This window comes from Balaenoptera ricei, chromosome 1 (assembly GCF_028023285.1).
Source record: "Balaenoptera ricei isolate mBalRic1 chromosome 1, mBalRic1.hap2, whole genome shotgun sequence".
NCBI classification, from domain to species: Eukaryota; Metazoa; Chordata; class Mammalia; order Artiodactyla; family Balaenopteridae; genus Balaenoptera; species Balaenoptera ricei.
The window spans coordinates 36,005,332-36,018,954 of NC_082639.1; the positions used below are offsets into that span (position 1 = coordinate 36,005,332).

At 43.4% G+C, this 13,623-nt stretch overlaps 1 protein-coding gene across 6 annotated transcripts in view; it reads left to right on the top strand.

Annotated features, from left to right (window-relative positions):
- Window positions 1-13,623, top strand: part of ST3GAL3 (ST3 beta-galactoside alpha-2,3-sialyltransferase 3) — a 232,414-nt gene that overhangs the window by 87,886 nt on the left and 130,905 nt on the right. For 4 of the 6 annotated variants that reach the window (XM_059920827.1, XM_059920847.1, XM_059920865.1 and 1 more), the window contains exon 3: window positions 9,856-9,903. The exons of the other annotated variants lie outside the window; for them this stretch is intronic. In XM_059920827.1, the coding sequence (XP_059776810.1) occupies window positions 9,856-9,903 (48 nt within the window). The remainder of the gene's footprint in view (window positions 1-9,855; window positions 9,904-13,623) is intronic. 6 annotated transcript variants of the gene reach the window in all.

A 13,623-nucleotide genomic window follows, 5' to 3' on the forward strand; every position in this document is an offset into this window, starting at 1 on the left:
CCAGGTCTTAGTTGTGGCACGTGGGATCCTTGTTGTGGCATGTGGGATTCTTTTTTTTTTTTTTTTTCAGTTGTGGCATGCAGGATCTAGTTCCCTGACCAGGGATCGAACCCGGGCCCCCTGCATTGGGAGCGTGGAGTCTTACCCCCTGGTCCACCAGGGAAGTCCCTCCACATTGCATTTATTTTTCATTTGTTTTGGTCTCTGTCTTTATATTAGATACTTTCCTCTAATGCCTTGTGGTCTTGGCTGTCAGCCCATACTTAAGAGTGTAGTGTCTTGTTTTTAGTATCGTCTTCTCTCCTACTTCTAGTGGTACCTGGTGCTGCCAGCAGTTGAGCCTTTGGGGAGTTCTGTTCAGGACATATTTCAGCTTTCCCCACTACTAGTATAGGATTCACCTTTCCTGGTTTTGCTGAGTAAGTTCCACTTGTTTAACTGCTTTCCAAAACTTTTGTTGCTGGTGTCTCCTGTTCTCTTTGTTCCTGTGTACTTCTGATTTACAACAAACAAACGACCTTTTCTGTCATTTTGAGGGGTTTGGAAGGGAGTGAGGTATATGTGTGATCTAAATCAGGGTTCAGCAAATGGTTCCTGCACCAAACCCAGCCCTTTCCTATTTCTAAGGCACCACGACTAACACTTTCCCAGGCCCCTAAAGTTCCAAACTTCATCCTAGCATCTCACTGTCAGTCTCAGCACATGCCTAGTACCATTTTCATTCCAGCTTCTGTTGCACCAACAGGTGTTTGTAAGCAGTGCCACCCTTTCCCCCTTCCCTCCACCCTCTTAGAGGGCAGTTGGTAGTGGAAATCTAGCTACTCCCAGATTTCCTGGTCTCCCTGTGGGTGCTGATGCCCCAGGGGATGTCCTGCTCCTGCTCCTCAGCCAAGTGCCTTTTGTTTCCTGATGACATAGCAATTTCTTCCTCAATTTCATGGTGACTCACTTTTTAAAAATAGTCTTTGATGTGTCAAAGCCTTTTTTGAAAGTCTAAACAGGTTGTATTGACTAGTTCCCCTTTAGTCACATGCATTTTTACCTCCTGAAAGAAACTCTAATATATTAACTAGATACGATTTTACCTTCCTGAAACCACACACCCCTCACTTTCCATGCTTCAGTGCCTCTCCTTCAGTGTTCCCACCCGACCAGCACAGCCTGTCCCAAAAGGTTATCTCACAGCAGCTCAAATACTGTCTCCTCCATATCTTCCCAGCTTCTCCCAGAAAAAATTCTCCCTCTTGCCTCTTAACTCCTAGAGCACCTTTTCTAGAGACCTGTAATACAGTTCTTTGTATCTTTGTATTATCCTCCTGATAGTTCATAAACTCCTTCATGTCAGGGACCATGTCTAATCTTTTGATTAGTCTCTTGAGCTTAGAAGAACTCTGTATATGTTTGGTAAGTTAAATTAATGACATAAATCTAAGGAGAGACTTCTTGAAATGTCTACTAAGTCAACAGCCTCCACTTAACCCAGTCACAGCTGAGTCCCTGCAGTCTGATCACTGTACAGAAATCGTTCCCACTAAAGTTACAGATGCCCTCCCAGTGAGCGATTCTGCAGCATCTTTTCATCCATCAGCTTCTTCCACCTCTTTACCACATTTGGATACTCCTTTTTATAAACAATTCTTACCTCCTCTGGCTTCCTCTGTCCTGCTACTCCTGTCTCTGATTATTTCACTGATTTCTCCTCCATATACCACATTCTTCTAAATCAATGGTTGTGTTTTGTTTTGTGTCCTCAGGCTTTTTTTCTCTATGTAGCTTCAGGAATCTCATTTACTCATGTTTTGTTTGTTTGGGATTAGGGTTGAGAGGGAAGAAATTGAGGGGCTCAGACTAGGGGTTAGATTCCCCCAGGATCTAAGCAGTGGAGAAAGTAGAACAAGACACAGGTAACCATATGGCTATTGAAGTATCAGTTTTGCGGATGGACCAGTAAATCCCCAAAGTTGAGAGCTCATTCATAAAGCTAGATTGGAGAACACCGCTTAGACCCAAGGTCCAAGTAGGGCCTTTTATTTCTCCTGAGATTCAGACCCTTGGGGTGAGTCGTGCTTGGAGCAGGTCATTGGGAAGGCAGAAAGTGCTCCTGGGTATTAAAGCATGAGGGCTGGAAGGTAGAGGAGGTGAACCTACTCAGACTATAGACAGCTCCAAGATAGCAGGAGACTTAAAAATGAGAATCTCAATTATAGGCCAAGCCTCAAGGGAACTGAGGAAGCGCTAAACCCCGAGGTCTCATGGAAAGATGATCCGTGGGAGAGCTGACTGCCACAGAGACTGGCACTGGAAGAATATTCTGGACCCAAGGCAGCTCTTTGAGGTGTCGTGTTGCCCTCAGCAGCAGGGTTGTGGCTCTTCACTGTGATGCTCTGCCACTAACATGGGCCCCAAGGCCCAGCATCAAGTCCAACCCATAGCCTCCTAGCCTCTGCTCTTCTTTGCTTTTCTGCTTGTATCTCCTACCAGCAGCCCCAGCTCTCTATGCATCCCAATTCAAGTCTCCAAAAGGTAGAACCTATCTGCCTATGGATTGCCTTCTCCTGGGTCAGGTGCTCACCTGTGGTCCAGTTGTCTGACCAGAGGAGAAGCAGGGTTATGTGGTTTAGATGGAGGCTACACCCATTTAAGCACAGGTCAGCATCTATTTGCCCAAGGCCAGAATGTAGATATAATCCTCCTTCTTCTTAATCTCTTACTCATGTCCCACAAGTCACTAGTCCTGTAAATTTTCCCTTTTAAACATTATTAGTATCCTTTTTTTTTTTTCTTTTCCTGTTGTCATTGCCTTGGTTCAGGCTGCCATCACTTCTCATCTGGAATGTTGCAATCTCTTCTCCCAGTCTCCTGGCCTTCAGTCTGTCTCCTCTAATCTACCTTTTACTCTGTTGCCAGAACAGTCAATTTAGTTCCCGCATAGCAGTGAAAGTTTATGTTTAAGAGTATAAATCAGATCATGTTACTACCGGGTTTTAAGCAGGGGCTTCTCTCTGCTATTGAAAAATACAGTGCAGACGTCTGTCAATGGCCTCCTACATAAGGCCTCCTACAGATCTGTCTCCTGTCTTCCTCTCTGACCTCATTTCCCACCCCCCTTGTGTTTTTCGTGCTCCGTGTTCCAGCAACACTGGCGTTCTCTCTGTTCCTTAATGCACCAAGATTACTGTACTTGCTTTCCTTCAGCCTGGAACTCTTTTTCCCTTGGTCTTTTCTTGGCGGGCTCCTGTCTCCCAGTCTCAGCCATATGTCACCTCCTCAGAGAAGCCTTCCCAAAACACCCAATCTAGCATTGCCTGTACTTCCCCTCATGGTCACTATTACATAATTGGATATTCTTCATAACCACTTATCACTGTCAGAAGTTTTGTTCATTTGTTTACTTGTTTTTTTTCAGTCTCCCTGACTAAACTATAAATTCCCTGAGAATAGGAGCATTCTCGTTCTTCTTTACTATTGTATCCCTAAGTCTGGTGTATAGTAGTTGCTTAATAAATATGTTGAATTAATGAACAATGAAGTATCTCCCTCATTACCCTTATTTCCATACCTATATATTATACTTAGCTTTCCCCCTCAGCTTTATTGAGATGTAATTGACGGATAACAATGTGTAAGTTTAAGGTGTACAGTGTGATCCTTTGACAAACGTAAGTATTGTGAAATGATTACCACAATAAGGTTAGTTAGCACATCCATCACCTCACAGTTACCTTTTTGCATGTATGCGTGTGGTAAGAACACTTAAGATCTACTCTTAGCAAATTTCAAGTGTACGATACAGTATTGTTAACTGTAGAATGCTTAGCTGTATATGTGTTTTTACTTTACCTGTTAGGTTGCAAGCTACTTCAGGGAATAATTTTTTTTCATTCATTCTTACGTCTCTAGGGCTTACACATGGTGGCTAGCAGAATATGTGTGTTGAATGTGTACCATGACAGGTAGTAGCCAAAATGTAACTTGTTCACTGCATAATTTGACTTTTGGAAGCCTCTCCAATGACTGGAAAGACTAAGCCTCATTCTTCATCCTCTCTTTATATTCTTTTTATCTGCTTCAGAAACCAGACACAGGAAACATCTGACCATAATAAGAGGTTTCCAGTAAATTCTAGGTTTCCTCACTGAACAAAGTCATGTGCAGCAATGCTCTGTTGTGCTTTGGTCTAGAATTCTGTTTGGTCACTTGTATAGCACCCCACATGGCCGCCTCTGGCCTGGGAGCCAGGAACAGCTGGAACCCAGGATGCTTGAAATAAAAATGACATATCTCTTAGCCTGAGAGGGAGAAGTCTGGATATTCTTGCTCCGTTTCTTGCAAAACAAACTTCTCAATTTGTTGAACACTGAATTTTCCCTTTAGCTGTCAAAGTGGTTTATAACTCAAATGATCTTACATCCTTTAGAATAAACACAAAAAATGAATGGCCAAACTGATTCTCAAATCTCTGCCTTAAATGCTCAAAGCAACATCCATCCAAACTTACACAAAACATGATATATGTCCCTAACTTTCTCCTGAAGTTTCTACCCTCTCACTTGCATCTTCTGCAGTTTAAAGGCACATGCTCTTGGGAGCATTCCACTGCCACTGGAAATAATATTTACAAAAACTCCAACTTTTTCTTTCCCGTAAGACTGTCATCTGTTTGGTGCTTGCCCCTTGCTCACCATTATCACACTTTATTTTAATTGCCTGTTAACCTCTCTGCTTCCTTGGCTGGAAGGCAGAGACCAGCTCCTATTCAGCTCCATATCTCTAGTATCTGACACCAGGCCTGGCACATAATAGGCACTTAATAATACTTGTGAGAAGGAAGGAAGAAGAAACGAATTTTTTAAAAGCCAGTCTATTTAGGAATTGAGGTTGCTGAGGTATATTTAAGTGTCATGAAGTCTAACGATGACCTCAGTATAACTAAAGGGAAAAGCTGAATAGCTTTTCAGCATGTACAGTGAATAATGAAGGGAGATCAAGAACCTTCCATCCTTTTGCATTGGTACCAATGTGTTAGAGGTTAAAATCTTAGAGCTGGATTAGAGAGTTCTTTTTTGACTTTTTTTTTTTTTTCTGATATTACAAGTTACATGTTCACTCTGGAAATTTTTCAAAAATACAGAGAATAAATATCATCTATAATTCTTTCACCCAGAGACAACTGTTGTTCACATTTAGTTAACTTGTAGCCTTTTTTCTTTACATTTAGATTGAAAATTTTAAAAGAGATTATTTCAGGACTGCTTGTGAGTACAAAGAAAGTAAATTGAAATTGGAAAAATACTTGTCAACTGTAATTAAAATTTGAGATGCTGTTTTTATTGTTGCTCATCTGGGCAGTCAACCCCTCAGAAAGGCTTTCCTAATCTTCATCCAGGTGACTGTGATCACTCACCTAGAAAGCGCCTAGGGCCCTTTCCTTATTCCCCCTGCACTGCTTTGTGGGAATGCTTTTATCTTTCGAAGATGAGGCCAGGCTCCAACATCTGAAGCTTCATGGTATAAGGACATTTCAAGGTTGACTTGAATTGAATGAGAATCTGTATGCAGGATGGATCTCTCCCCTCACCAATTTGTGAAATATCACTCAGATAACATCACCTTTGAAAGAAAGCAAAGACATTTACTAGTTTATTCCTTTGTTTAATGAACATATTGACCACATTCTGTATGTCAGTCACCGTCCTAGGCATCAAAGCCTCAAAATGAACAGACAGTCCTTATCCTCAGGGAACTTGCAGTTTAAAGAGAGAAAAAGACCAGTAAACAAGGATTATAATGCAGTATAAGAAATGCCATAATAGCAGTGCAATGATGGCCTAAAGAGAAGGGGCAGAACTGATCAGAGAAGCCTTCAAGAAGAAGGGATGATTGCGTTGGGTCTTAATAGGAAAGTGGGAGTTTTTAATGCAAACAGGCAGAGAAAACAGTATGTTTGGTGTCTGAAGACACAAAGGTACATATCTCTTTGGAGAAATAGAAGTTGTTTGGCATATCTGGAGAATGAGGCATTTAGAGGTCATAAATGAGCCAAAATGGTAAAGATCTTGAAGGTCAGAGCTTGGAGTTTATCTTACAGGCTACGGGAAGCCACTGAAGCATTTTAATCAATGAACTGATGAGGATGAGTATAATTTTTGTGACTTTCTGTCTGAATTTAAAAAAAAAAAAAAAAAAAAATTCCACAAGGACTCAGAGGCAAAGAATATACAAATCAATTTTCACTGCAAAGTAAAGGAGCTGTTACAGTGGAGGATTACTGGACTGAATGTCAATACTATGACATAGTATGAGTGTGTTTCACGTTTGGTAATTGCAATCATTGTTGCTTTTGTTGTGGTCATCCATGTACAATGCTTGGTGTCAGTCGATTTATCTCTTGTAAAAATAAAATACAGTGTGTGTGTGGAAAAAAAAAAAAAAAGAGCAAAGACGTAGTCAGGTATACTTTTTAGAAAAATCATACAACAGTATGAAGGATGATGGAAGTGGGCTAAGCTGGAGGTAAGCGTGTGGTTAAAGGGCCTATCAGAACAGTCCTAGCAAGAAAAGGATAGGCAGATGTCCACAAAAGGCAAATCTATAGAGACAGAAAGTAAATTAGTGGTTGCCTGGGGCTGGAGGTGGGAACAGGGCATGACTGGGCACCTGGGATCTTCTGGGTGATAGAAATGTTCTAAAGCTGCATATGCTGGTGGTTACACAACTCTGTAAATTTTCTAAAAATCATTGAATTGTACACTTAAAATGAGTGAATTTTATAGTATGTAAATTATACCTCAATAAAGCTCTTTTAAAAAGAGGGAGAGGGCTTCCCTGGTGGCGCAGTGGTTGAGAATCTGCCTGCCGATGCAGGGGACACGGGTTCGAGCCCTGGTCTGGGAAGATCCCACATGCCACGGAGCGACTAGGCCCGTGAGCCACAACTACTGAGCCTGCACATCTGGAGCCTGTGCTCCGCAACGAGAGAGGCCGCGACAGTGAGAGGCCCGCGCACAGCGATGAAGAGTGGCCCCTGCTCTCCGCAACTGGAGAAAGCCCTCGCACAGAAACGAAGACCCAACGCAGCCATAAATAAATAAATAAATAAATAAAAATAATAAAATAAAATTAAAAAAAAAAAAAAAAAAAAAAAGAGGGAGAAAAATAGGGGCTTCTCTTCTGAAAGGGCACAGTAACATTGAGAGGAAACAGATGTGGGAAACATTGATAAAGAAGTAGAATTTGTAAGAGATGTTGATTGTATCTCATACAAGGTAGGATGGTCACCTATCTGATTAGACAAGTGTTCTAATTGTGCTTCTACATTTTTGTGAAAGAATAAAAAAGTCAACCTTACCTTTTACTTGGTAGGTTTCAAAGCATATGGATCTGCCCTTAACTGGCAGTACAGAATATCTGCCTCTGGATCCTTATCAAAAATTGTATCCTGGGCTTCCCTGGTGGTGCAGTGGTTGAGAGTTTGCCTGCCAATGCAGGGGACACGGGTTCGAGCCCTGGTCTGGGAAGATCCCACATGCCGTGGAGCAGCTGGGCCCGTGAGCCACAATTACTGAGCCTGCGCGTCTGGAGCCTGTGCTCCGCAACAAGAGAGGCCGCAATAGTGAGAGGCCCGCGCACAGCGATGAAGAGTGGCCCCCGCTTGCCGCAACTAGAGAAAGCCCTCGCACAGAAACGAAGACCCAACACAGCCATAAATAAATAAAAATAAATTAAAAAAATTTGTATCCTGCAGCTCTCTGCTACCCAGTTCTTAATAAACACTTGATTATGAGAAAAAGTGATTATGAAGGATTACCTGAAGGAGTTGAAGTCGATCCATTTCTTGAGGCACTTTCAGCAAACAGTTATTGCCTGCCAGGTGTTATGCTGGTAACATAACAGTGAATAAAGCAGATATAATGTCTGCCTTTATGGAGCTTATAGTCTAGCAGTGCAGACAGATGACTTACAGTTATGATAACTCTTGTGTCAGATTTCCATGTGCAATAGGAGAAAATGACATACACCTGAGATCTGAAGGATCATGCTGAGGTGGGATGCTGCCTGTGGTGTAGATGCTGGTCCTCATGCAGCCAGCTAGCATTCCTTTGTAATGAGTGAGCCTTTTTTTTTTTTTTTAAAGGGAGCATGGGTTTTATTTATTTTTACTTATTTATATTTGGCTGCATCGGGTCTTAGTTGTGGCACGTGGGATCTTCGTTGCGGCACGTGGGATCTTTCGTTGTAGTGCATGGGCTCTTCGTTGCACCGTGCCAGCTTCTCTCTAGTTGTGGCATGCGAGTTTTCTCTCTCTAGCTGTGGTGCGTGGCCTCCAGAGCATGTGGGCTCAGTAGCTGTGGCGTGCAGGCTTAGTTGCCCCACAGCATGTGGGATCTTAGTTCCCCAACCAGGGATCGAACCCACATGCCCTGCATTGGAAGGCGGATTCTTTACCACTGGACCACCAGGGAAGTCCCATGAGTGAGCCTTTTGAATGTGATCCCTTTTGAGTCTGGGGTCTCTGGGGTTATTTTGGGCCTTAGATTATCTTGGTGTCCCTTATAATTGCTTTTATTGAGCTGTGTGTTGGCCTATGCCATCATTTGTATTGCTCCTGTTGTAAGAAACAGCCATAAAAGATTCACAATTACTTATTATAGAAATGTTGTAGAAGTTACAGTCTTCAACATCGTGCAGTATCCCCCTTTCTTAAGACCCATAAGAGGAATTTCTTTCTGATCACCGTATAGTATTTGCTTTTATGTATGCTTTGCTCTTCTGGTGGCTCTGAGGCGCCCTGTCCCATCCTGCTTCAGGTCTCCACACAGAGCATCCTCTCTGCCTGGAATGCCCATTCCTTCTTGTCGGGTTTAACCCTTACTTATCCTTCAGTTCTTAGTTCAGGTGTCACTTCTTTAGGGAGGACTTCCCTAACCAACACCCACTCCCCTTCCAAACTAGGTCTCCTCCTAATAGAAACTTTCTGAGCACTCTTTTCTTTTCTTTTTTACTTAATCAGTTTTTAGTTGAATAACTTGTTGGGTAACTTTTTTTCTCTTAGACTGATGACAGATCCGTGAGCGTAGAGACCATGCTTTTTTTTGTTTGCATCTGGATCGCAAAGTCATAGTATAGTATCTTGCACATAGTAGATGCCCAATAAATATTTACTGAACAGTTGAATAAATGAATGAATGTATGTATTGTGAGCACTCAATCTTGTTTATTTTCTCATTTTCTTTAGCTGTTTGGGAGCTCAGGCCTCTTTGATTCTACCTGTAGCGTTTGTTTAGGTCCTCGTGGCATGCATTTTGTGCACTAACATTCCCCTGACTATATAATATTTTTCCTTCCTTTGACTTCTTCATTTTTAAAATTCCAGTGTGTACTGTAAATTCCTCTAAGTCACTTTATGCCTTTGTGGGGAAGAAATAATAAACATTGGGTATATGAATAGGAAAAGGAAACAAATCAAAGGGAAATGTTAGTGCCTTTAACCAGATGCAGGAGGGAAGTTTTCTTTTGCTTTGTTTTAATTTTATTTTCACTGTGAGAAGCAAAAAGAAGTAAATGTGTCCCCTAATTTGGCAGGAAATGCCTCTGAAGAATTTGGGGCATATCTCTGCCCTGAGATGTTCCTCCCGGTGGCACGAGGCCTGGGCTGGGCTCGGCAGGGCCTCCTGGCCCAGTGGTGGGTGGGACGGACCAGTGGAGGCTGTCTGTGCAGCTGAGTTCCAGTCCAGTTGGCTTTTCCTTGGGAGAGGGTTTGGGCAAAGCCAGTGGGAACTTGTTTTTTTGTTTTTGTTTTGTTTTGTTTTTACTTTAAGAAAGAGAAAGAAATGAACTTGTCCTCTTGTGTTGCAGATTCAGTGGTTCTTTCCTTTGACTCCGCTGGACAAACACTAGGCTCAGGTACCAATCCCTCCCCTTCTATCATCCTTTCAGCACTCAGCACTGGCCGCATTTGAAGTGGAGTCTAATGAGGTGGGGGAGGGGGCGTCTGGGGAGGGCAGTGGAATATCTCAGTATTGTGGGAAAATCTCAAGAAGCATTTCTAGGGACCCACAGTCTAGGAGGCAGCAGTGGGATACAACATCCAGAAGACTTCGCCAATTGCTTTAGAACTGTGCACTAAGGAGTTTGCAGTTGATGCTCCTTCCTCATTCAGGGTGGTCCGGGGTCATAGAAAAGGTGTCTGTTTCCTGTGCGCACATCCTGTCTCAGAGAGTGGGGCAGAGGGCGTTGAGAGACCCCACGCTCTGGGCACGCTGGAGTAGCTAACCATCAGGGCTCTCCAGCAGCATGCCAGGCTGGTCAGAGTATCAGCGCTTCCTAGGGACATACACCCTGTTGCGTGTTCACATGCACACCCCATATACTCAAATACACACCTCCTCCAGCACGGGCACTGTACTGTGCACATGTGCCGACGTACTCCTGCTCTTCCCTGTGTCAACAGTGCAGGACACACAAATTGGCACACCCGCTGCTTTGACACAAATCACCCAGGCTCAGTGGAGCTCAGCTCTCCCCTGTCTGAGGCAGTCTGCCTGCCCCACACCACTGTGCTGTTGGCAGTGAACAGAAAGAGAAGATACTTTTATTCTTCAGCTTGCTGCCATCGTGTCCCTGTGGGAGCCCCAGAATGACTTCACCTCGTGAGGAGAGCATCTCTATGTATCAGGTCTTAATTTTTAGCTGAAGACGGTGGTCCTCGTACCTTAGGTGCTGCCTATGAGTAACAGGGAGACTTTGCTGGCCTGGTGAGGGCAATTAACCCATTTTGCTGTCCTTGACTGCAATAGATTGATGTTTCACAAAGCAGCAATGAGGTTCAGGCCACTGTAGCAATGTGGACAAGGGGAAGGATGATCAGAGAATATGATCACAGCTGCCACTGTTTGCTGAGGGCCTACTGTGTGCCAACACTATGCTAAGTGCTTTACACACATCTTGCAAGGTGGATAGTACATCTTTAATTGTAAAGAAACTTAATTCTCAAAGACTTGAAGTACCCTGTCCAGGGCCACTCATATCAGTCCACCCCTAGAGCCTGCACTCTCTGCCTTGTCATCTTGCTGTCTCATACTTTGATGCTTGAGGTGTCCTCATTGAAATGCTGAGATGGGAGAGGTTGCCTTAAGACAGAATGGACCTTTAGAAAGAGTTTTTAAGTAGATGCAAAGTTGTGTCCATTCACATAGGAAAAAACTGATCAATTTTATTACATTAAAGTAGAACTTCTGTTAATCAAAAGATACCATTAAGAGAGTGAAAAGGCAGAGTGAAAAAAGACATCTATAACACAAATAGCCAACAAAGGGCTTGCTTCCACAATAAAGAACTACAAAAATCAATGTGAGTAAAGAAACAATCCAGTATAGAAAAAAGCAAAAGACCCCAACAGGCACTTCCCAAAAGAGGAATCCAAATGGCCAATAACCCTATGAAAAGGTGTTCTATTGTATTACTACCTAGGGAAATGCAAATTAGCATTTCAGTGAGATACCACTGTACATCTACCAAAATAGGAAAGCTTGAGAAGCTTGATATTCCAGGGTTGGTGAGGAAGTGATATGGTGGAAACTCTGAGTCTCTACTGGTCAGTGGATAAGTTGATTACAACCACTTTGGAAAAAAACTATGGTAGTGTCTAGCTAAATTTGAATATATACATACCCATGACCTGGCATTTCCTCCCGTAGGTATATTCCCTGCATAAATAGATACTTATATATATATACCAGGATATATGTATAAGATACATGTGTAAGAATCTATCTCTGTCATTGAGTGCAGCTAAAGGCCTGGACAGAATGCATTTAGCAGCTATTTGAAGACTCTGAAATATAAATAGTAGTAGACAGATTGGGGAGAAAACTAGAATTAGAAGTACTGCCACCCTGGCAGTGAATTTCTCATTTTTCCTCTGTCCTGGACTCGAGACAGCCCAAAATCCGGGCACAAACAGAGTGGACATAAGGGCACAAATGGAGAGAATTCCAGAAGACCTCTAGTTATGGCTAGAGTCTGGTTGGGAAAGGGGCTCTAAGGCTCAGACAGGGATGGGAAATCCTGAGGGTTGTTTTTCTCTGTTTTCTCATGCCCTAGTCCCCAGGCAGTCCCCTCGGTGGTGGCGATGGCAGTGCCCAGTAGCAGCAGTGGGGCCTTCAAGCACCTAAAACTGAGGAAGGGAAACTTTCTTCTTTGATCAAATCTGCCTCTCTGTAATCCCAGGAAGGTGGGGTGAAATCCAGTTGCTTTTTTCTCTCTCTGCCTTCCTGCTGCTTGGTCCCAGATTTGGGTACAGTTCAGGAAATGTGTGGCAGAAAGTGTAACTAAAACCCCAGATTTCTGGCCAGAGGACCAAAAAGGGGAGGCCCAATGAACTGGAAAGTACAAGGAGAGCAGAGAGGAAGGAGCTCAGGAAAATGACTCCATAAAGTTGTGTATGAACTTCTGGGCTAACCCTGAGCTGTGCATGTGTGCATATGATTCTAACCAGCACACCAAAGACTTTGAGAACTGAACTAAGGGATAAACCACCACCTGAGTCCCAGACTGGACACTTGGTGGTACACACCTGAACAGGCTTTGAAAATGGAACTGGCATTGAAACCACAACTCAAAAGAAGGCTGGTCAGAACTTGCCAACTAAATCCAACCTGCTTGATTGTCTGGTAAAACAAAAATATCAACATTCTCCACTGAATTTAAATAAGACTTAAAGTTTCATGACATAATATTCGAAATATAGAGGATACAATCTAAAATTAATTATCACATGAAGAACTAGGAAAATCTCAACTTGCCTGGGAGAGGCATCAGAAGATGCCGATGCCAGGGCTTCCTTGGTGGTGCAGTGGTTAAGAATCCGCCTGCTAGTGCAGGGGACATGGGTTTGAGCCCTGGTCCGGGAAGATCCCACCTGCCATAGAGCAACTAAGCCCGTGCACAACAACTACTGATCCTGCACTCTAGAGTCTGCAAGCCACAACTACTGAGCTCACTTGCCACAGCTACTGAAGCCCACACACCTAGAGCCCGTGCTCTGCAACGAGAGAAGCCACCACAATGAGAAGCCCGTGCACCGCAACGAAGAGTAACCCCTGCTCGCCACAACTAGAGAAAGCCTGTGCGCAGCAATGAGGACCCAATACAGCCAAAAATAAATAAATAAAATAAATAAATAAATAAATAGATGCCAATGCTGAGATGACACAGATGTTGGAATAATCTGACGGACTTTATAAATCTATTTATTTATTTATTTTTGGCTGTGTTGGGTCTTCGTTTCTGTGCGAGGGCTTTCTCTAGTTGCGGCAAGCAGGGGCCACTCTTCATCGGGTGTGCGGGCCTCTCACTGTCGCAGGCTCTCTTGTTGTGGAGCACAGGCTCCAGACGCACAGGCTCAGTAGTTGTGGCTCATGGGCCTAGTTGCTCCGCGGCATGTGGGATCTTCCCAGACCAGGGCTCGAACCCGTGTCCCCTGCATTGGCAGGCAGATTCTCAACCACTGTGCCACCAGGGAAGCCCGACAGACTTTAAAGTAGCTTTTATAAAAAAAGCTCCTGCCCCCTTTCCCTATCTCTTCCATCTGGCTGTTGCTGAGTTGAATCCTTTCATAACAAA